This window comes from Diachasma alloeum, unplaced genomic scaffold (genome assembly GCF_001412515.2).
Source record: "Diachasma alloeum isolate Michigan unplaced genomic scaffold, Dall2.0 Dall_scaffold_01728, whole genome shotgun sequence".
Classification (NCBI taxonomy): domain Eukaryota; kingdom Metazoa; phylum Arthropoda; class Insecta; order Hymenoptera; family Braconidae; genus Diachasma; species Diachasma alloeum.
The window spans coordinates 32,485-56,861 of record NW_021681816.1 but is presented as its reverse complement, the minus strand read 5'-3'; the positions used below and the strand labels follow the sequence as shown (position 1 = coordinate 56,861).

General features: G+C 35.4%; 1 protein-coding gene across 1 annotated transcript in view; it reads left to right on the top strand.

Annotated features, from left to right (window-relative positions):
- The first annotated feature begins 2,247 nt into the window (after window positions 1-2,247).
- Window positions 2,248-24,377, top strand: part of LOC107046689 (UNC93-like protein) — a 28,670-nt gene continuing 6,540 nt past the window's right edge. The window contains exons 1-4 of the mRNA XM_015269364.1: window positions 2,248-2,512; window positions 12,625-13,346; window positions 17,905-18,124; window positions 23,858-24,020. Coding sequence (XP_015124850.1) covers window positions 12,641-13,346; window positions 17,905-18,124; window positions 23,858-24,020 — 1,089 coding nt within the window. The 5' untranslated portion in view covers window positions 2,248-2,512; window positions 12,625-12,640. The remainder of the gene's footprint in view (window positions 2,513-12,624; window positions 13,347-17,904; window positions 18,125-23,857; window positions 24,021-24,377) is intronic.

Genomic DNA, 24,377 nt, shown 5'->3' with positions numbered 1-24,377 from the left:
ACCGGGCGCTGGAGGATTGACCTTGGTCACGGAAAACCGGAACCCCGTGGCCGATACGATGATCCGACCTCCATAGGAGTAGAAAGGAAATAAATAAAAAAATGAATATGGTTTCTGAAATGAGCGACAGGTTGAAATGGTAACTGGAGGGAACTCCCATGTATAACGAATGTGTAAGTCAGTTGACGATTGGCCAGCATCCAGGCTCGTACGAACTCCGGAGCGCGGCAGAATTCGTCTCGTATTTTTTTTCAATTTCAAGCAGTTATTTGTTGTGTTTTTTTCTTGTGAAGGATTTTCCGATTTTCTTCAGGTATTTCTTCTCATCATTTATCTTCTTCATTCGCGACTCGTTTCTTCGAACGAATTGATGGAACAATCAGCGAAGGATTTTTCGCCTCTCGGAATGAATTAATTGAAAATGTGAAATGTCAAAACTTGAATTTTTAAAGTTTTTGTATCTTCGGGATTAATTGGATAACACGGTCATTTTAAGAAGAAATGTCATAAAGTTTTTTGTAGGAAATTTCATGGACTATGAAGAAAAGGTGTAACTTTTCCTCCTAATGCCAATCGTTTTCGAGATATACACAATTATCGAAAGATAAACTTACTTTATTCGCGTTGCGTTATTGCCTCGTGGAAGATTTTCCGGTTTTCTTCAGGTATTTCTTCTGATTATCTATCTTTTTTATTTCTTAGAGTGAAATATGGAAACAATCTGTGGAAGATTTTTCTGCTTTCGGACTCAATTAATTACGTAATGCTAAACACAAAAATTGAATTTCATTTATTAATTCTGGATTGTCGGTCTGAGCTGGCCTGAAATAAAAATAGTTCTGCTTGTTTCATGTTCCATTTCATCTACGAAAATGTGACACGCACAAGTGATCGTGTTTACCCAAATATAGAATTAATTCGTCCAACGAAAAAAAAACTGTGTCTAAACCTTTTCTGTAGGAAATTTCATAGACTTCAGAGAAACCTTACGTTTTAACATAAAAATATAAGTTTCCGAGATAAATGCACATTACCAAAAAATTTAATCTCGTTCATTGACATTAGTTATTCGCTCCTAATTCACATGAATTAAAATGATTCTTTTAGTTTCATCTCCATTTCATTACCAAAATCTGATATACGAAAGTGATTCTGTCAACCCAAATATACAATCGATTTGTCCAACGAAAAAAAAAAATTTCTGACTTACTTTAAATTCTTTCTGTATAAAATTTCATAAACTACAAAAAAAATCCTCACAATTTTCTCTAAAATCACAATTTTCCGACATAAATACGCAATTACGAAAAAAATTAATCTCATTAATTAACAATAGCTGTCGCTCCTAATTGACCTGAATTAAAATAATTCTCCTAATTTTATCTTCTCCATTTCGTTACCGAAATCTGACGCACAAAAGTGGTCGTGTTTAGTCAAATATAAAATCAATTCCTTCCCCGAAAAAGCTATGTTAATATTTATATATCTTTATATCCTACAAAAAACCCTCATATTTCTTCCTAAAATCCCAAAATTCCAAAATAAATACACAATTACCAAAAAATCTAATTTCATTCACTGACATTAACTATTCGCTCCGAATTGGTAATGAATTAAAATACTCCTCCCAGTTCCATCTTCTCCTTTTCAGTCACCAAAATTTGACAGCCCAACTTGTTTACCCAAACACAAAAATCAATTCCTCCAACAAAAAAAAAACCTATATTTCTGAATTTCTCTAAACCTTTTCTATATGAAATTTCATAAACAACAAAAAAAAATCCTCACACCACATTTCTTCCTAAAATCCCAAGTTTCCGAGCTAAACACACAATTACCAAAGACTCTAATCTCACTCATTAACCCCAGTTATCGCTCCGAACCGACTTAAATTAAAATACTCCTCCTAATTCCATGTTCTCCATTTCAATTACCAACATTTGACAGTCAATCGTGTTTACCCAAACACAAAAATCAATTCCTCCAGCGAAAAAAAAACCTACATTTCTCATTAAAACGCGTCGTTAATCCCCCACTCCTCGTCATTGTGTATACAACAATCTCGAAGCTCTCCGGTGTCTCCATTCGTGCGGGGAAAAAAAGACAATTTCAGAAAAAAAAGAGAGAATCCCAGGGGGGGGGGGGGAAGTTGACAGTATAGGAGAACCAAGAGGAGTATAGTAGACTTTGAGTTGTACACTTGGCAAAGCTTATTCCTAACCGAAGGAATATCGTTGGTGGCACAAACTTACGGGCAAACAGTACCGATCCAAAGACGGTTGGACTGTTCAGTTGTCTCCGAACCCCCGAAGTGTTCGGACGTTATTTGTACCGTGATTCGTCGTGACAAACCGAGACAAATTAATTATTCCCACTGCGTTTGAATAACAGCCGTTGATCCTTTAATTGTGAAACGAAAGGTGATTTTTTTATTGTTTACGAGGACGACCGTAACCCGAGGGGTGGAAATATATTTTATTCATTGATTCGGACGTTTCACATCCGCAAAAACGTGAGTAACAAAAAAATTTTTTAAATGATTTAAAAAATTGTGGCTGTGATGACAAACCGATAAAATTCACTCTGAATAATTCTCAATGTTTGACGGACAACACACGCCCGAAACATCATCATCAACACCTCCGGATCGGAGTAAAATCGCCGAGTGAACTCTCCGATACGCCAACGCCATCGGTTTAAATCGAAAAATAATTACTCATCGATTATTCTACCGCCGAGCAATTTCCCATCACTTCCTCTCCTCACATTACGTTATGATATTGAAATACGATCCGTGGAATACGATCGACCAGCAGATCGGCGATCGATCGGGGCCCGCAGGTTGTGCCCCGAGGACACGCGATAACACGAAATAATAATGAAAGATCCATTAAAGAGACAAATTGAAACTCTTGTTGCCGTTCAGTCCCGAGGCGTTAATGAGTTTAAAACTGCTGGGGTAGATTCATTGAGTCTAAGTAGGTTCAGGTGGTTTATATTTAGATTTAAAACGAGGCATGCAAGAAGTGTCGATCGGCAATACGTGTGAGAGTAGATGATTAACTCAGCTCGCCGTGAAGAAACGTTAGGATATCCTTTTTTTCTTATTTCCCTCATCCTCTAATGATTGGTCTCTCGGATGCGCACCTCTCGTATCTCCTTTTGTTGGGTATTTATAGGTTTTAGAATCGAGAGGGATTTTCGAAAAAGGTGTTACGAGAGCCGCAGCTTGGAAACACGAGTCTATAACGCTCACAAACGTTCTTTGACACACTTCCCACTTGACTACGGAATGCTACGATCATTGCCACGGGTGGTTGACTATAACGTATTTTAATGCCTATACTTGGTATTCCAGACTTGTACTCTCGATCATTTTCCTTGGCATCGTAGGGGAATTATTCAATTACCTTATCGATTTTTACCGAATACGAATTCAATTAAAAATCGATCAACTGACATTTTCATTCAATTTTCAGTCGATCGAGGGGATAAAAATAACCCCGGAGTTTTTAATTTATTGCAAATTCATTCTGGTGAATTTACGCAAGGAACAGCATTCATTTTTAATCAATGGAAAATAGTGCAGGCGAGGATAACCATTAGCATTTTGAGTCCTTCGTTTTGCAATCGTATTACAATAATAAAAAAACGTCAATAAAAATTGGAATGCTTTTTTTATTCACGCGTGTGTGCATGTGTTGTGAAATGAAGTGTTGCAGATTGGACGAGAGACGCTCGGTTGAATATACGTGTGTACTAATACTGAGAGGCGACAGTAATATAAATCACGATCCTTTCGAGACTTTCTAAAGCTAGAACCAATATGTATAAGGCGATATATATCGTACGAAATACGTGGATACGCATACGGAAAATTTTGAGGTCGTTTTGAGGAATTTTTAAATTCACTGGGTAGAAAGAAGTTGCATTCCTGCGATTTTCGGGCATTTTTGGAAATTTTATTTCGCGGAGTCTTCAACATTTTCAAACAGATTATTCATACTCCGCTTCGTAATGATAAAAAAAATGGAGAGAATACATTCTTGCGCGTTTATCACATGTCATGAGTGCAAAATGTTAAGTTTTTTTTTTGAATAGATTGTAAAAATCGAATACTTTCAAAGCCATGGCCAACATTTTCACTTCTTCTACCTGACTTAATTGTCCGGAGATATGACTCACGCGAAACAAATGGATAAAAAACCTCACACGATTACCCAAGAACCGATAATTTTCCATTTCCTCAGTAACCCAAACATTTATTATACAATGAGCAAATCAATAATGCGTCGAGCCAGTCAAATAACTGCTGACTGTGCGTTAAAACACAGCGCGAAACATTTTTTTTTCCTCCTTTTATTCTCTTCATATCAGACAAGTTGTATTGGTGTTGGAAAAAAAACGTAGCTCGAGTCGACGTGTGCGGAGACAACCTGGCAGGCGGCAAATGTCGTTGTACGCACGTACACGTGTATCTGTTATTCACGAGTGGCATTTTAAAATCAGTGTAACACGCGTCGGGAAGAGTTAATACATTTTTTTTCCTAATTTACAAGTTTTTTTCTCTCTCTTTTCAGCCGTTTCGTGCGGCTGCTACAGATAGAGTGGGGAATAGAAGAGAAAACAAGCGGGAAAAACAGTTTATTCATGAAGGAATATAATTTTCATTCGTTGATTCAACTCATTCCAGCGATTTTCATTCATTTTTTTTTGGGAAAAAATATTGGAATTGGTTTTTATTCTTCAGGTGCCGGATTATAATAATTTTTTATCATATTTATTTCTATTTTACAAGAATTTTTTCTTCTTTTCGTATCGCTGTTACAGATAAATGTGAATAAAAAAGAAAACTAGCGGGAAACACAATTTATTTATGAAGAAATGCAATTTTCATTTATTAATTCAACTAATTAAAGGGATTTTCATTCATTTTGTTGAGGCAAAAATTGAAATTAGTTTTATTCTTCAGGTGAATGATTATAATAATTTTTTTTAGGCAAAACCTTCATCAATATTGATAACTCTCCATCACAAACCGATACTAATATATTTATTCAACCTTTATATTTGTATTTGCATAAGAATGCAAGTGACACTGTTACCGCTAATCAAATTGCCGGCACACCTTTCTCGGTACATGAAAAAATAAGAGAAAAAAAAGTGATGAAGCAGAATTTTTCAACCGACTTATCTCGACCAGTCAATTAAAACGACGCTTCGAGGATTAATCGCTGAATAGAAATGACGAAAAAGTGCGTTCAAGTGGATAGTCCTAGTGGTTCGAAATCAACTGCGGGTTAATGACTTGCGCATGATGTAACATTAGACGCAGAAATTGCTTTCACGTGCTCGGAAGATCGAGATTCTCGGGACCTTCCCTTCTGTCGTTTGTTCGGTGTCAAATGCTGAAAATCAATTTCAATTGATTTACGAAGAGTCCGTTTTAATGGTTATTTATTGGGGAAAATTTTCGCTGGCTGATTAATTTGTCGAGATTTTGCAGTGACATTCGGCGATTTTTCCTTGCAGATAGTGGGGCTGAGAATTATTATTGATTTTTAAACGTTATTCTCAATTATTTCCAACATTTTATTCATTTTTTTCAATTATTTTTTTAATAATTATGATTTTTTTAACATTATTGGAAAAATGTATCTGATAATCGACGAAAGTTTCTTTAAATAATTCAGACTCGCAAAAATATAAAATTTGAAATAATTATTGTAAATGAAAATGCAGATGATAATTGTTAATTTATCATCAACATGTCCCTTATCTCTTGGAAAATTGGCGCTCAACGAAATTGTTGAAATTTATTTATTCGTTTGATTCTTAATGAGATAAAATTGAGAATAATTCTTCAAAAATAAAAATCAGCTGTTCCGTTACAGGTGATGCGACTAATACTCACAATTTTCCATTTTTAAACGTTAGAAAAATTATAAAAATTATCTATTTGACAAATATTGAAGAATTACAACAAATAAAATTTGAAATGATTCCTCAATCACAGAAATTAACTGCTTCTGTGCCAATATTGTTGAAGATAAAAATATTCCAAACAATTGTTTTCTCGAACGTTTTCTTGCGTAATTCTGACGTACATTCAACAAGATTGTAAAAAATTATCTGTTCTCGTTGAATCCTCAATGAGCCCCGAAGATATAAAATTTGAGACAATTACTGCAGATGAAAATTGTTATCATATTTGTCAATTTACAAAAGAGCTTTAAAAATTGCAGCTCAACAACATCGTTAAATTGATCGATTTGAGTAATTTTTAATGATCTTCCCAGAAATTCAATTAGAAATAATTCTTCGACAAGAGGAATGAGCTGTCCCATTACTATTGATGGCAATATTAGTCACAATTCTTAATTATTCAACGTTTTTCCCAATCACTTGGACTTTACAAATCGCCTAAAAATTATCTATCCGTCGAATATTGAGTGACTCTCGCAGAGATAAAATTTGAAATAATCCCTCAATCAGGGAAACTAACTGCTCCCACCCCAATTTTGTTATTTATAAAAATATTCCTCAGGATTGTTGAACGTTTTCTTTAATAATTCAAACTCACATAAAACAAGATTGTGAAAAATTATCCTCAATGAGCCCCAAAGATAAAATTTGAAACAATTACTGCGGATGAAAATTTTAATGATATTTGTTAATTTGTTAATTTTCAACTTCAACAAATAATTAAAAATTATCGATCCGTCAAATATTGAGTGATTCCAACAGAAATAAAATGTAAAATATTCCCTGATCATTGAACGTTTTCATTAACAATTCAAACCTGTATTCAACAAGCTTGTAAACAATTATCAGTTCTCATTGACTCTCTAACGACCTCTCCAGGAATAAAACAAAAAATAATCCTTCAACAAAGAGACTCAGCATCCCCATCACTCTAAACATAAATTATCGATACTAGTATCTCATTTTCAACCGATTCTCTGAATCATTCGGACTCGCCAACAGTTCCCCAGAATTAAAACAAAAAATCCCACACGAAGATAAAATACTCGCGATAATCATTAATTGTCAAACGTATTCTTGAATAATTCAGACATCAGCCTGACAGCATAAAAAATAAATACCTAATCTCCCCGAGTCCTCAATGATCTCCCCAGGAGCGAAACAGAATAATCGCCAGCAAGAAAAATGGTCTGCTTCATGATGATTAATTATCAAACGTTTTCTCAAATAATTCAGACATACGTAACATCTCGCCAAAACCGTGAAGAATTATCTATTCGTCGAATCCTTAACGACTTCCCCCGGGGCTAAGATCCAAAATAATTTCCCCGAAGGGTCATCAGCTGCTCCAGCACATTTGTTTACACCTTTATCTGCTCTGAGATTAATGATCCAAGGACTTCACCCATCCTTCTTCGAATTACCGCGACCAATGATCGTCCTTCACCCGGTATGAGGCCATTCCGCTGTAGAATTAATTGCTTTCGGATTGGGTAATCCCAGGCAGTAAAATAGAAGATTGAAGAAACTCGCGCATAGAGAGAAATATTGAGTAGTAATACCCCAAGAGCTTCAGAATTATTGGGTATTTCCCGATACCTTCGTTGCAAACAAATGAGGGTGTCAAGTTTTGCAGGTTAAAAAATCTCGAGCGCTTGCGCGAGGTATTTTTCTGCAAAACTTGGCACGATGGTTTGTTTGCAGGGGAGCTTGAGGGAAATACCCGATTAATTTTGAATCTCGGTACTTCGAGAGGGGGTGGAGGGAGGATGCATAATAGGGGAGGGTTGAAAATTTCATCCGACAAGGGGAGGGGGTTCCAGAATCTATCTGGAAGTGGAGAAAATATCCAACAGGGCGAAACGAATTACTCTATTCAGATAACGCATTTTTGATTCTCGTTCACCTCGTGTCAATAAATGGGTAATTAGTTTATTAACTGTACTGAGAGGCTGAGCGGTACTGCGACAAGCACTCTTCGTGGGCAGCAGAACTATCGGGCGTTAGTGCTGGGTACCTGTTTCTCAGTCCTTGAACTTTTATCAGCGCACTTTCCGAACGATACACGTGAGTTATTGGTTGATTATTTTTTCGCTGAGTCTATTCGCAATCAATGTCCAACACTGATTCATTCTCGTGCTATTAGAATAGTATTGGATACAATATGTTTTTATATCTTTTATTATTCACGAGATAGAATGCATTGAGGCTGTCCAAGGGACTAGGGTATTTTTTCAGAATTATTTGAGTTATTTATTTTATTTTGTAATTATTTTTATGTGGAAAGAGGAAATGTTTTCAAAAATAATTTTTTTCATGTGATTTCAACGGAAATTGGAGAAATTTTTATTGAGTGACAGTTCCATTGAAATTCTAAACAATTTCGTCATTGAAAATTGACAACTTTATGGAAAAATCATGAAAATTAATTTTCTAGTTGAATTATTTCGTGAAAATCAATTGAAATCAGAAAAATTCAGCTAATCATATTGTTAATTGTTATTAAATCAAATTTCTGTTCATAGAATTTCGATTATTTTCTAACAGTGCATTTAATTCTTTATGAATTTGATAAACCTCAAATTTTAATTCGTCATATCAATGAAAATTTTTTGAAAATGAGGAAAATTCAGCTCGATCTAATTTTCATAATGAATCTTAAATTATAAGTGAATCAAATTCATTCTTATTGAAATTTTCGCACATTTATTGCTGATGAACTTTATTTTCCCGAATTTTCAATACGAATCAGGATCTGTGTGAACAATTTCATGTCAAATTCAATTAAAAATGCGAATGTTGCAAATCCGTTTTGAAAAAATTAAAGCAATCAATATATTGCAATCACTTCCTCTCTCATTCCCCCGGAAATCGTTGAACCAGTTTTTTCAAGTGAATCTCGCAATCGCAGCCTTCTTAATTATCCCCTCATTGGCAACGTAATTACCACTAAGTCACACTCAATTCAGGGAGCTCTCTCCACCAAATCCGTTCATCTCCATTCCAATTTTCATTTCATTGCCGGAGGCGAAACGATTCGAAGGCCTCGACTGCTCGTAAAAATTCCCAGTTCTCGATGTATGATTCCCCGCGACTGCATAAACCATTTACAAGTCCCAGTGAATTGCCTCGGTAAGCGGGCATTTTCGGTCGTATTTTTCGATTGACAAATTGGGAGGCAGGAGGGTCACCATTTTATTTGAGACATTTCTCTCCTACTCTGACAAAGGAATGCCACGCGAGGGTAATAATTCAACTGTCTCAAGTATCTCGAGAATTGATAAATGTTTTGCGTGTGACTCATTGTCACTTATTTGTACTCTCAGGTTTCCCCATTGTCGACTATTGCAGTGATAAACGGTAGTGAATTTAGAAAAAAAAAATCAGGTGGGCTCCTGGCGTATCCGCTAGGAAATTTCATTAGTTTTTCGTTATAATAATAGGAAAATCCAACATATTTTAATTTTTCTACACAAATTATTCTATTGAAACTGGTTGCGTATACTCTTGAGTTTTTTTGACAGAAATTTTCGATAGACTGCGAAAATTTTCGTTATGTTATAGTTCCACTGAAATTCCAAGGGATTTTTTCTTTTGAAATTCAAAATTTTATGAAATTTTTTTTTTATTTTCCCCCCCAACTCCAATTCAATGTCACTCACTTGTACAAATCCCTCGACCTAATTATTCCAAGATTTGCGGCTCAAGTCTCTAAATATCGGATTTTTATAAAAAAAGATTCAACAAAAAGAGTTGTATACAAACATCACAGTCCTTGAATTTTGTCTGCAAAATACTTTTGCAGTAAAACTTTGAATTAAATTAGCAAAAAACTGGAAACTTTTTCTATAGAATTTCCTAGAAGACGCGTTGAGTTCATCTACAATTTTTTTCGTACATCTAGGGTAGAAATAACTGTTTACCAATGAAGAATTTCCTCTTAAATTTAATTTTTTTGGTTATGCCAATGAAAAAGTGAACACATTTCCGGAATTATTCACAACGAACTATGACCAAAATCCGCCACATGTACTTTGAATTCAGTCACGAGTCCAACAATCCCATGACTAAGTGAAAATCAATAAAAAAAGAGCCAAACAATCGGAGATAAAGGACTGGATTATTGAAAAACACAAGTGGAATAATATTTTCAATTTGAACAAAGTTAAAGACCGAACAAAGCTATATTCTCTGTCAAATTGCTTCGTTTCACCTTGGCCATGCACTTTTATCAGGTACACAGATAACCAGTACACATTTCTGCTTTATGCAATACGCAACGGCCTGTAGAGGAATACAATCCATGCCAATTTTCCGTCAACAATTTTAATTTTCCCCCAATTGGTGATAGAGCACGCAGAAGATAATACTCATGATTATTTTCTCAAATTCTTGATGATTTCTTCGACCTTTTTCTTGTTAATCACGCAGTGATTTTTTTCTTTGGTTGAGAATATCCAACATTTCATGTTTTCCCCTGAAATCCTTCGTTTTTAAACAATTACGTTGCTTCTTCTGTTGAGGAAGATTTATAAAATATTCTAACCCAGCAATTTTACTATTTATATTCAATTATTCACTTATGAATCATTAATTAATTCCATCGTAAATTGGTGATTTTGTACAAAAAAAAGAAAAATTTAAATGATGTTCATCATTTATTTATGAGAGGGCAATGTTAACCTTCTGCAAAATGTTTCATAAAAAAGCTTTTTTTTCATTGAAATTCTTTCTTTTTAAACAATTATGTTGCTTAAAAATGATGATTTTCTGCAAAGTTTTCACGAAATTAACAACTTTTATAGGTGATGAACTTTTATTGCTTTTCCAATCACACAATTTCCAATTTTTCCCGTAATATTGTCCTCAATCCAATAAAACTAGGCACCTGAACTCATTCAGCATCGCATTGTTTCCCTCTCTTACTCCCCCGTGCATTTGTGCCTGTAGTTAAATTGATTATTATAACGCAATGTCTACCAGCGAGTACCTGGAACGCTAAACAAGAATTTTATAAATGTCAAATCATAATTAGACGCCGGGGAAATATAAATATCGGGTTTTTTCTCCATTTCTCAGCAAATCCCATTAACTATGTGATTGGCTTCGACGTCGTTACGTTCACTCCTTCAATTCGCGTCTATTTTCATCCACTGAGGATGATTATTGTCAATAGTTAACCAGAAAAATACTAGAATTGAGGAAATACTCGGTTCTGTAATTTGAGCCCACGAGCCTCTGCACATTAGTATTAAAAAATCATCTGCGATTTGATTTTTCCATCTCGTTAGCATTACTGTCACCAAACCGCGGAATATCTCTCATTAATAATCTATTGTCAGCACAGTATTTTTGCCCCGTGACGCGAACACGTGTCAATGTAATACTGACAAGTATTCTGGTTGTTTTGATGATCAAACGTGAGAGGATAATTCAACAGAATTGATTTTCTTCAATAGCAGACAGAGCCGATAATGCATAATTGATGAATGAGGTAATTCCATTATTCAAATTTGCAATGGAAATGATTTTCCCAAGTGCTTGAGGAAATTAGGAAAAACTATTCATCTTCGAGCTGAAGCCAATGGCTCAGCCAATCTTTCCTGCTGGCATAAATAAATCGGGGAAATCATCGTCAGGTTTCTCGTTTTATACTCTAATTGACAACTAACTGTAATTGAGTTCATCACTATGCGGCAATTATAGTGATTTTCTCCTTCGGGATGTAGCCAATGAATGAAGTTGAATAGTTCCTGTTTGCATGAATAAACATTGGAGATGATTCTCAAGCTGCAAAGTTCACATTTTAGTTGACAACAATTAATGTATTAGAAATTAAGTGAAAGGATGAACGATAAAAGTCAGTTTCGTATTTTTATTTACTATCTTTTCACTTCGGAAGCAAGTAATTGTAGGGAAAATATTGCCATCAATCATTGGATTCTTGAATATTAAGAGAAGTTGAACTTTACATTGATTACTAAAATAATTGATAATCTAAATTTCCAATTGAAGATGAATTAAATAATTGGTAATATGTTATTGTCAATTGTTTATTGCGTAAATAATACAAAATTTCGTAAATAGGATTTTCGATTGTCCAAATAATCGTCAATCTTCCCAGCTAAATCATTGATTGATGAATACTTTTTTGTACTTTATTTTTTTTTTATGTAAAAAAATAAATATAGTTCTATAAAAAAATATATATACCATAGAATATATGTATATAGTACATAATACTTTCTTCACAATAAAAAAGAACGCAAAAAGCAAAAGAGAAACGGAGAAGAAGATGAAGAGGATTGTAACGATTCCGAATAAATTATTCAACAATAAAATTTTCATTATGATAAACTTCATTGAAACCATTCATTTTTCCTGCATTATTATTGAGATAAAAATTAACGAAGGTGAGAAACGATCAGGTTTTACTATTCTGTCACCCACGAAAAACATTACGCGCGCGAAGCGCGCGACGTGTTCTAATTCGTTGCAAAATATTCATATGTCGATAGAAAACTCAAGTTAATTCCGAAATTCTCGTCGCTCAATGATGTCTCCCCTAGACCACAAATAATTCCTTAAAAAAATTTAATGTATTCCATCCAATAACTCCAAACGTCCATTAATTTTCAGGTAGCCAAAAGGTAGAATGGTGGCATCGCAGAACGATGGTGGAAGAAGTGGCGGTGGTGACACGAACCCCGCCACTGACGAGCACGAGACAGCGGTTTACACAGTATCAGTGAGTGGTGGATACAGAAATGAGGGATACAAAGAGGACAGTGGTGATGGCATACCCCCAGAGCCGACGAAGCCCCCGGCACTACCAGCCCCCGAGGATGACACCCAATCCCGCAAACTCAAAATGTCACGCAGTGAAAAATGGAGAATACTGAAGAACATTGGGACAGTGTCAGTGGCATTCATGGTGCAATTCACAGCCTTCCAGGGCACAGCCAATCTACAATCGTCGATAAACGCCAAAGATGGACTTGGCACTGTATCGTTGTCAGCTATTTATGCTGCCCTGGTGCTGTCGTGCATCTTTGTTCCGACATTTATGATCAAGAGATTCACTGTCAAGTGGACGCTCTGTCTGTCGATGCTGTGCTATGCACCGTACATTGGCTCGCAGTTTTATCCGAGGTTTTATACACTTGTACCGGCTGGTGTGCTACTGGGTCTTGGGGCTGCACCCATGTGGGCCGCCAAAGCCACTTATTTAACGCAAGTCGGGGGTGTTTATGCCAAATTGACTGATCAGCCTGCTGATGCTATTGTCGTCAGATTCTTTGGATTCTTCTTTCTTGCTTGGCAAACCGCTGAACTGTGGGGCAATCTCATTTCATCTCTCGGTGAGTCATTGTTATTCAATTATTATCAGAATAAATAGTCTTGTGTTTTTTAAATACACGGGTGACGTCGTTGTGAATGGCTAACGGATTTTTTTTTCCTCTAAAAAATGGCCCGGAAATTTTTTGAAAGAAAAATTTTCATGTTCCCAAGAAAAATACATTTGAAATTTCTGTGGATATTAAATTGACACGTGTTTGGACACGGCATCAATTCATCTATTCAATGTGACACAACTCCAATGATCTGATTAAGAATTAAATCGCAGTGAAGTTAAAATTTTCATATCATCATTGATCGGTAAACAAAGAATTTATTAAACAATCACGAATTTAAAAAAAGACGATTTGTGTCGTCAACTTTTTCATTTTTTCCCTTTCAAGTGAAAAAAAAAAGAAATTTAATTGTCATTTTCTGAAGAAAAAAATCCAAGCAAAATCCCACACGGAAAAAAGTAAAAATCAAAAAAATGATTTCAAAGGGAAGAAATTTGCCGAGGAGAAATTGACGGAGAAAAATTTCCAGGGATTTTTCAATGGGGAAAAAACCGGGGAATTGAGCACGATTTTATTGGAGAAATTGAAATTGCAATTTTTTTTTGAAAAACTTCGCATTACGATGTCACGTTAGATTTTTTTACGCAATTTTCTTCAACTCTTTCCCGTCTTATTATGCCTTGAATAAAAATATGCAAATTCCCGATTTATCAACATAACGGTCCGCGCGAAATAAATGTGTAGAGGAATTTTTCTCCGTAATTTTGGGATAAATTCTAGGCAACAATGTAGGCGAGTTGGCTATCTCCATCGGCTAGGAAAAAAAGTATTATATTACATAAAAATATCGGTGTTAAACGGACCGAGTGAATGTGAAAGAAAGTTCCGGAGGATATATATACAAAACGTGTATAATACTTTCACGAGACATGCACTGCGCCTGGATGATTCCCGTAGTTTATTCAACATGCTTCATTTTGTATCGGAAAGTTTCGAGAAACTTGGATTTTCGATTAATGGAATTATGTTTTGTGATGATAAACTGCTTTTGCGGGGGCACTGGGGCCAGTGGAGTGGCTCAGCGTTTGATCTGGCGCACCGGTAAATTATAATCGTTTGAACCGCGTTACAATTGTCTGATTGAATGGATGAATGGTACTTTCTTTCGATTTCAATTAATTGCCCTGAAAAGTTAGTGATTCATTTCTTCCTAGTGTCGCATTACTTTTGATTTATTTTTGGAAAATACGGTTCTAACCACGGGAGGTAAAATAAAGGATTACCCACGTGCTTACGCACGTGCGCCCATCAAAAAATATATTATATGCGCCAATTCCATATATTTTTAAAATTTATAAAGAATATATAAAATATATTTTTATTTATATATTTATATTGGGCCATTTTAAAATGTTTTTTTATATATTTTTCAAAATATGAATTTTTTCGTGCGGGGTGAACACGACGCCTTTATTTTACCTGCCTAGAATAAAAATCTAGTATTTCAATTTTTTTTCATCGAAATTTAATATTTTGAAATCCATTAAAATCCCAAAATAATTGATCATTCGATTAGATCAGAGAATATAATTTAGAATCACTATCAGGATACAGAATTCTCAATACATTCATCTCATCCCAACTATGTGTATCGTGAATAATTATGAGTATGACGTCAAAAAAGAGAGGCGAGAGAACCTCGCCGCCCAGGAGTCGCCAAGCACTACCGTACTGTCTGTTCCCTGTTTATAAGAGGCGAAAGATCGCCTCGGGCGAAACGACAAACGAGATTTAACCGGTATAAACTCGCATTACCCGGCTTTCCTCGGCTCGTGGCATTCACGTGCTGATGTAGTGACTTCTGGCAATTTTTAGTACGAATTACTGTTGATTTATCAAAAAAATTATTTTGCATAGAGTATTAAATAATTTTGATTGCTCATCTCGATAACGAGAGGAAAAAATCATCATCAGGAAAAACAAAATAAAACATGTTCCAGCAGTAATGAACACGAATAGCTCGTTTTTTTATAGGTTTATTTTTGCTTACGGAATTGTAAATTAGAGGCTCCAGGAATAAAAAGTGAAAAATTCAAAATCAACAGGTTTTATGGCTTTGACCATTCAATTACGTTGAATATCTATAATTATCTTCTGAAAATAGCTGCTGAGCATTTCTTTGTGTTTCACCATTACCCAGAAGGTCAGGATCGTTTCGAGTCCTTGCCAAGGTCGTTACACAAACCCAAATGAACATTGCCCTCGAGAGTGCCAAACGAATGGACAATAGTGGATGCGATCCCTCTGTTCTTCGCTCACTATTCTCAATTCAATATTTACGAATCAGAGGTGAAAGCCGTTATCGCACAACAGAGGAACGTTTTGAGTGATAATGGCCTCTGTGTAAACAAATCAATGATACGAGCAACTGTAACGAGCACAATATTTTGACAATACTGAGATGTGACGCATCCTCCACTTGTGCAAACTCTTAGTCTGCGTCACTGTCCTTTGGCTTTTATTCTCTCCTCTCCAGTGCGGAGGCCAATTTCTTTCATTTTCATCGGTTGGACAGTTGCACTGTTCAATATTTTTTTCAATAAAATTTCATTTAATATCCAATATGAAATTTCAGTAGCGAAGTGGTCAAGGGGTATAAGTCGATTTTGACTATTCGTGAGTTTTCAATGAATATCTCGCAATCTGAGGCAGATAGAAAAATTTCTGTTATGACCTTTTCGATAGAGAACATTAAGATCTTCAAAAAAGATATGGGTAAAAATTTCGCTATCTTCCTTAGATTTGGAGATATTCCTCGAAAACTCAGCTAAGAGCTAAGTCGACTTAAACCGTTTGACCACTTCGCTACCGATTTCATTCAATATCCAAGAAAATGTAACTGTCCTGATCGATTTTAACTGATTAGTCAGCTAGAAAATATTCACATTTCATACAAATTTGTCGTTATTGAAAACTTCAAGATTTTTTTCATGGAACTCCTAAACTAATTTTTTAACCATTGAAGTTCTGTTGGAATTTCCTTGAAAATAGAAATGTTTGATAGCAAATATTGTACAGAAAAAAATCAATAGATTTTGATAGTTCTGTAAATTTCATTCAATGTAAATAAAGTAAAATAAATACAGTGCAGAAAGCTTTAAAGATTTACATCGAGGGAACTTGATAAATGAAATGGCAATCAAATAAATCGTATGGAGAGCCAAAAATGTAATACAGCAATTAATTGAAGAAAAAATAAAAAAAATTCATACATAAACTCCCTGAAATTATAAACATCCTATGTAAATCCCAGATTGATGTCACTCTTCACCTTCTTCATTCGCCTTAATAGACCGATTTCAATAATAAAGATACGGTAGCGCCAATGTCTTCCGTTCCCCCTATGTCTCAACCATTTTTAGGTAGTAGAACTCCTACCTGAACAGGTGTTTTCTTGATCGGTTAGGCAAATTCAATCGTTATCGTGACGTCTTGTTAGTTTTAGGCGTCAATCAATGAACGTGACACGAGGGAATTATTTCATCACCATGGTAGAATCACTCATCATCTAAGTCTCAAAGTCGCCGGATCGTGTTCGGTGTTTCCTCACGCGGAAAAAAACAGAAAATTTTTCGAATCACCTGTGTCAATTCGAAGAGAGAAATGATATGGAATCATGGACATGTTTCGTCGCGTTCCGCATTTCGTTTTGTCGATTACCAGACAAAATGTTTCATCAGAAAAAATGTTTACGAATGGATTGAGAAATTACAAAATTCTAATTGATTAAATGCGTAGGAGAAGAAGTTTGAGAACAAAAAATCATTCAATATTCATTAGTCATTCTCCTTCCCGATAAAAAATCTTAATTACCCCTGAAAATGATTTATAGGATGGTTTAAAGAATGGATCGTAGTAAATGAATAGTTCGAGATGTCAGATATGTATTGAATTGACGAATAATGTGAAGAAAACAAAATCAGGATGTGCTATGAAATCATCGTTTAATTATTTGAGAAATAAATATTTGTAACTGTTACTCGTGTCCCTAATTTTGTAAACAACAGTTCTCACATTTCTTCAAATTATTCAAACGTACTTTCTCAAGTTATTTATTTGAAAATAAATAATAAATCGCCAGGGAGAACATTAAATACGTTTATTATTCTATTATTTATCATTTTTTTCTTCTTTCTTTTACTGTTTTTTTTTATATTTGAACTTCCTGTTGCGCTATGCGTTATGTTTTTAACTTTATATTTACCTTACTTTTACTATTACTATTGATATTTTATTGATTAGGGGAACTCCCCTGCATAAATCATACCATGTGTTAAATTTCAGAAATGAATGAATGAACAAAAAACATTTATTCGGTAAAAATTCCAGTGCTGGCACTGGAAATTCCACTGGAACCACCTGAATTTTCCTCCTAGTCTATTTCTATGGAATTTTCAGTACTAGAATATCCAAGAGATGTAATTTTTCCAAGCAATTTCTCTCCGTGCAAATAACATCTCACAATCTACAAAAGTATTAAAATCATTTTATCCTGTTCTTTCAGTGTTAAGTGAAGGAGAATTCGGTGGTGGTGGCGATGAGAATTCCACAAACTTCAATCTAGAGAAACTGAGCACCTGTGGTGCAGCATTCTGCACAATGGGTGGTCATCACGAAGTGGAACGTCCCCCCGAGTCCGAGATCTTCGAGATTTCCTCCATCTACCTGACGTGTGTCATTGTTGCTGTGATAATCGTTGCCCTCTTCGTGGATCCTCTGTCAAGGTGAGTTCTTCAGAAACAACGAAAAAAAGGTATATTCACTCAGTCGAGCCATGGACACCGGAAACACCTCGTTAATCCGTAATAGAAAATGATTAACGTGCGTCGTTTCGTGTCAGGCTGATAATTCATTCCTCGAGTCTAGATCCTAAACAAAACGATTCGTTTATCGTAATGTTTCAGCTCTTGTTGTTGCACTCGGTTGTGTAAAAATTGTAGGGCTCATTCTCCCGCAACTTTGATAGGATTTTTTTCCACCTCTCTGGGAATTTTTTTTTTTTATTCGTTCAACATTGAAGTTACGAAACAGAAGGCTAATAAGCGAGTATCACGGGATCCTCGGAATATCCCTACCATTGTATATCCGCCATAAACATTGCTCTGCTGGTGATTGCAAAATGGCATACATCCGACTTGGGATGCGCATCGTTGCACAGGTAAAAACCGTATGTACGAGGTTTACGTAATTTTTTCTTCTTCTTCGGTCTTCGACGATTTGCGGTTTATGAAAAATACGCTGGGCCCAATGGCAGTGGCTGTGTTTCCGTTGATAATAGATTGGTATACCTGTTCTTTTATGAATGGAGGTGATCCTGTTGATGTCAGAGTCCTCTCTGTAAGTAATTCGTGACTTGCAAGATTTTTTATATCGAGTCATTCGAGAGCTGATGGTGATTAGGAGCTTTTGTGAGGCAAGCTTCTCGAATAATGGCCGGAGAATTACTTGCGATCATTGGGATTGACATCGACTGATTATTTCTTGAATCGACGGATCCTTTGGGTCAATCTCGGGAGATTAGCGCGTTTAGGTGATTAATGGGGCTTGAATATTTTTGTGGAGGTGGCTCTCAGTTGCAGTAGCTAAAATAATTTATTCAGTTGCGTAATAGTGGGTGTATTTGCTCAAATGCATGCTCCCCTCATTCTAGAGAATTAATTCTTGCTTTTATGACGCCTCATTGACTTTGATCAACAACTTCAGTCTTTTAATTGCAATGGGAAAGAGAAATTTGAGCGAAAATGTTGAGATATTTTCGCTCATTCTTTTTATGGGAAATTTCTGCAGCTTAAAATAGTAGAATTGTCACTATTTATCACTTTTGTATGATAATTTCGATTTCCACTCGTCTGAAATTGCTGTGATTTTTTTTAGCATCATTAACATCAACATCAACTGATTATTTCTTGAATTGACGGATCCTTTGGGTCAATCTCGGGAGATTTGGGCGTTCAGGTGATTAATGGGGCTTGAATATTTTTGTGGATCATTCTAGAAAATTAATTCTCATTTTCATGACGCCTCAATGACTTTGATCAACAACTTCAGTTTTTTAATTAAAATAGGAAAGAGAATTTTGAAGGGAAAATGTTGAGACAATATTTTTGTGGGAAATTTCTGCAGCTGAAAATAGTGGAATTGTCAATATTTATCACTTTCGTGTGGAATTTTCCGCTCGTCTGAGAATTACTGTAATTTTTTTAGCATCATTAACATCACCATCAACTGATTTTTTCTTGAATTGACGGATCCGTTCGGTTAATCTCAGAAAATTAGGGCCTTTAGGCAATGAATGTAATTAGAATATTTTTGTGGAGGTGTTTGTCAGTTGCAGTAGCTGAAATAATTCATTCAGTTGCATAATAGTAGGTTTATCAGCTCAAATGCATGTTTGTTTCATTCTAGAGAATTATTTCTTGTTTTTATGACGCCTCATTGACTTTGATGAACACCTTCAGTCTTTTAGTTGAAATGGAAAGAAGAATTTTGAGTGAAAATATTGAGACAATATTTTTGCGTGAAATTTCTCTTTAATAAAACCGTTGAAATATCGCTGTTCCCCATTCTCTTATGGAATTTCCCGCGCAAGAAATGCAATTTCTCTCGATCATTCAATATTATTAACTCCTAAAACAAAGAGTTTATCCTCAAGTAAACACCAGTTACATATCCACGAGTAGAGAATCATTGGCTGAAGTCAGACGCGGCGCGATTAAAATCTCATCACGTCTTCCGGCAGCACACCTTCCCAATCAATTGAAGAATATTCTTGAGGATTTCTCCGAATAACTTAACGCGCTATGAAAACATCATCAGTGATCTCCGCGAAAAATTTTCAAAATTCACTGTACATTATCCACGATTGAAATAGAAAAATCGATGATGTCTTCCTAGTGCGTTCGTCGAACCTGTCTAGTGGATGGAATGCGTCAGAGGCGACACACAACACCTCTGTTATGCACACACGCGAGTCCTTTCACCTCCGGTCCCACAACAGATCTAAATAATCCATCAACATTTAATGTCAACTGCTAGTCTCATTTTCATTTTAATAATCACGATCTGAGATTGATAAAGCGCGGCATGATGGCTCTGGCGAGTCAACGGGGGACTAGAGAGGGGGATGTATTTTTTCTCTCATTTTTCAATGACTATCGTCCGTGATATCTCAATCCCTGAGAGTTACGCAATGACAGGTGTGTGCATTTAAATTGTATATACTTGCTCACCATGTCCGCCATTTTAACTTGGGGCACAAGGTTAAGCTACTGGCGTAACGGTTTATGATGCTGTTTGTATTGGTTTTTGAATTCACTATGTTCCTAAAATAATAAGGAAGAAAAACAGAATTTATCAACATTTTTTACCATTTTTACTTCCTAATGAAAGCATTGTATTCTTCATAACCGAAATTTCACATTTTTTGTGTCAAAATGAATAATTTTGGCCGCAGCGTATTTGTGTATGACACCGATTGTTTTTCGAGGATGAAAAAATAATTGTTTAAATGAAAACGAGTTCAACAACATTTATTCATTTATTTACTTATTATTTATTCATTAATTTTATTAAAATATTCTTTCTAACGCCGTTTAGACCGAGTTCGATCACGAGATTGATTGCATCATCTGTTGTTGAAAAAAATCATTTTGCAATGTTGATATCAATGAATTATTGTATTCAATTTAAATCACATCGTCATAATAATTCCATTCGCACGCAAATAGCTAATTTATTAGCAAAAATATATTAACTACATTGTGATGAAAGTAATTTCCCACTTGTTTAATTCTCAAATCTCCAAGAAACTCGATTTCTAATCTTTACTATTCAATTCAATGAAGAATAAAATGTAAAATGGAAAAGTTGGTTAGTAATAATAAATAATGAGTGATAAAAATGAAAAAGTCTTATGGTGATGATTGTTAAAAATGTTTGCGCTCGCGGCGGATGCGAAAATTCATAAATCAATTCGCGATAAAATCATTCAATATTCTTGGAAATCACTTTATGGTTTCTGTATGTATCATCGGCGTCAATCGGGTAATTATCCTCTGCTCCAAACCCCCCACCACTTGCTAACGTGTGAGCGACCATGAGATGGAGAGGATAACCTTGCAAGGCTGTCTCCACTGTTGATTTTTTTTCCCCTATCCACGTTGCTCAGAGGGAGAGAGAGAGAGTTTTTCATGTTCTCGGCATTTTCTTGTCGGTTTTTCTCCATTCATGACGTTATTACTCCTGGGCATAAACGGTGATTCAGAGAATACTTTACGATTGCATTATGAGTTGAATTATGCATTGAGATTGTCGATGAGAGTGTGCAGGTAGGTATGTGCACGTATGAATTTTTTCGCTTTCTCGGAGGTGGGGTTTATCAGGTGGATAGGAGAAGAATTTCTTGGTTCTAATGGCGTATGGAAATTCACGTGGCTTTTGTGTTATTGAACTGAACAATGCACTGATAATGATGAATCACTATTCCTTTTAACTCTGTGCAATTCAGTTCATAAATTACCACGAAAAACGAGGCGAAATGAAAAATTTATAAAAATACTCTTTGTTAATAATTTGGATTGATAAATGGAGTTATGGGAAGTGTAATGCATTAGAGTATTTCGTGCACGTTTGGCAGAATTTAATAGAAAAATCTGGCGATTTTTTAATAATATAGGAGCAATTTATTATTTCCTTGAGATGCGAAAATCGCCTAAAGGAAAATTGAAATATAACATAATTATTACAAACGAATCTTATGAATTATTTACATTATTAGTTACATTCAATTTTCTTTTCATATATCTAACTTTCCAGTCGCTATCATCACATATCTTCATCATCATTATAATTATTTGGAATAAAAAGTTGACAATCAATTAATAAATAGAGTCGTTAAAAATACAATCCATTAAAATAATTAAAATCATGATAATAAGATTTATAAAATACTCCAGATAACATTAGTATTCCCCATCGGATAATCCAGAGACTGAAAAAATCTTAAACGTGTTCGCCGTACGGTGGAATGCGGTCCCTGTACTATATTATGTCGCTTTACCATCGTTAAACTCTCCTGCATCCCATATATTAATGTTTTAGTCCCCTCCCGTGGACCGATAACCCTAATGCGCTCAACCGTACACGGTGGCAGAATTTATTCTACAAATTAGTCACAGAGACAAATTAAGATGGAAACGAAAAAAAAAATCAAAAACTGGCGAAGGAGTGGGTGAAAAAAAATGCTTGAGGTTCTGCAAATCTCTGATTTATCCTGACACATTGTATTCCCACGAAGAGGGGTCATAGAACTCGTTTTTGACCGTTCGCGGGATAGTCTTTTTCACCCAGGCAGACGAATACGATCATTTTTTATGGTCGCACCATGGGAGTCTACGTCGTGGGGATTTGGGATTCAAATTTTTACTTCACAAATGCATTTGCGGTTTATGACAGCCCTTCGAGAGTTATGCAAAGCCCTGAAGAAATTAAAAGAAAGTTTATATCAGTCGAATGACGTTTCGGCCTCATTTGATTCATAAAATATTTTTTCTGAGAAAATCAGTGAAACAGAACTTGGAAAATGCGCAAGATTTTTCATAGATTAATCGAATTCAAGGTTTTTTTCCGGAAAATTCAGCCGAATTTTTTTGACAGTGCGAGACGAATATTGCAATTTTCTCCGTTGACCCGGAAAAATTTACTGAATGTGAAATTTACCCTGCATTTCATCAAAAATTGTCCCAGTGTACGTGAATAATTGTTCAATATTGCGTATAATTTTTCCGTAACGGAGAATCATTTTTGCATCCATAGATGTGTTTTTTTACCGAACGAATCTTAAAATATCCTCCCCAAACAGGTATTTTTTCACTGAATTAAATTTCTCTCCACGATTACCTTTCGTACAGTAAAATTCGCCCCGATGTTCTCCGTATTTTTTCCCCCACTTTTCTCTCCGTCTAGGCGTAATAAAAAAATAGTAATTAGTAGAATCTGTTTTACTAATCAAATGACTCATAATGAATTCCCTGAAGAAAAAATGAGGATATCCTTTGATTGCCCGTTTTCCCCGAAGAAAAAAAAAGCAACAAGACGATGGGGCATAATAACGAGCGCGAAACAACATAAATTAACGCAAAAAAACAATAATTATCTTCCGGGAATCAACTTCTGTTATAATAAGCCGGTCGCTACAATAAAAAATTTATATTTATGCTCACCCGGTTTCCCGTGTCGCTGGCCATTTACTTCCTCCTACATTATTACCGCATTTATTGGACTGATGTAAAAAGAAATTCAGGGGATTATGCCGGCCAGACGGTTTACACGATATACAAAAAAAAGGATGTTTACGGGACTGACGCCATCGAGACGACTGTTATTCATATTCATATTCGCTCGTCTTCATTTTTTGAATTTTTATTTTCAATGTTTTTTTTTGCATGTTCGACTCTCAGGTACGGTGAGAAGCAGCGTCGTGCCGATAGTGTGGAGCTCAGTGGGATACAGTTGCTATCTGCAACTGCCTATCAACTCAAGAAACCGTACCAACAGCTCCTGATTCCCATCACGGTATGGATCGGAATGGAGCAGGCGTTCATTGGTGCAGATTTCACTCAGGTAAACAAGAAAATGATTGAATTACAATAATTTAATTATTATTAAATCATGTAATTGCTATTAAATTCATGAATTGTAGGGTTTTTTTGCACTCAAATGTCTTTGACGTGTCGTTAGTTCTTTAATTATTTCGATAATGCGGAGACAAAAGGCAGAAAACGGCATCAACAGCGGCAAAAATACTCCGTAAATTATTCCTGAATTTTAGTCATTGAGTAGAATAATTTTCGCTCAGATGTTTTTACCAAAAGTTTATGAAAAAAATCAATGCATTCAAATTCCACAGAATTATTGCAATTCCCGGACAGAATTACCCGAAATCCATTCAAAAAAAAAAATCATCCGTATTCACAAAGC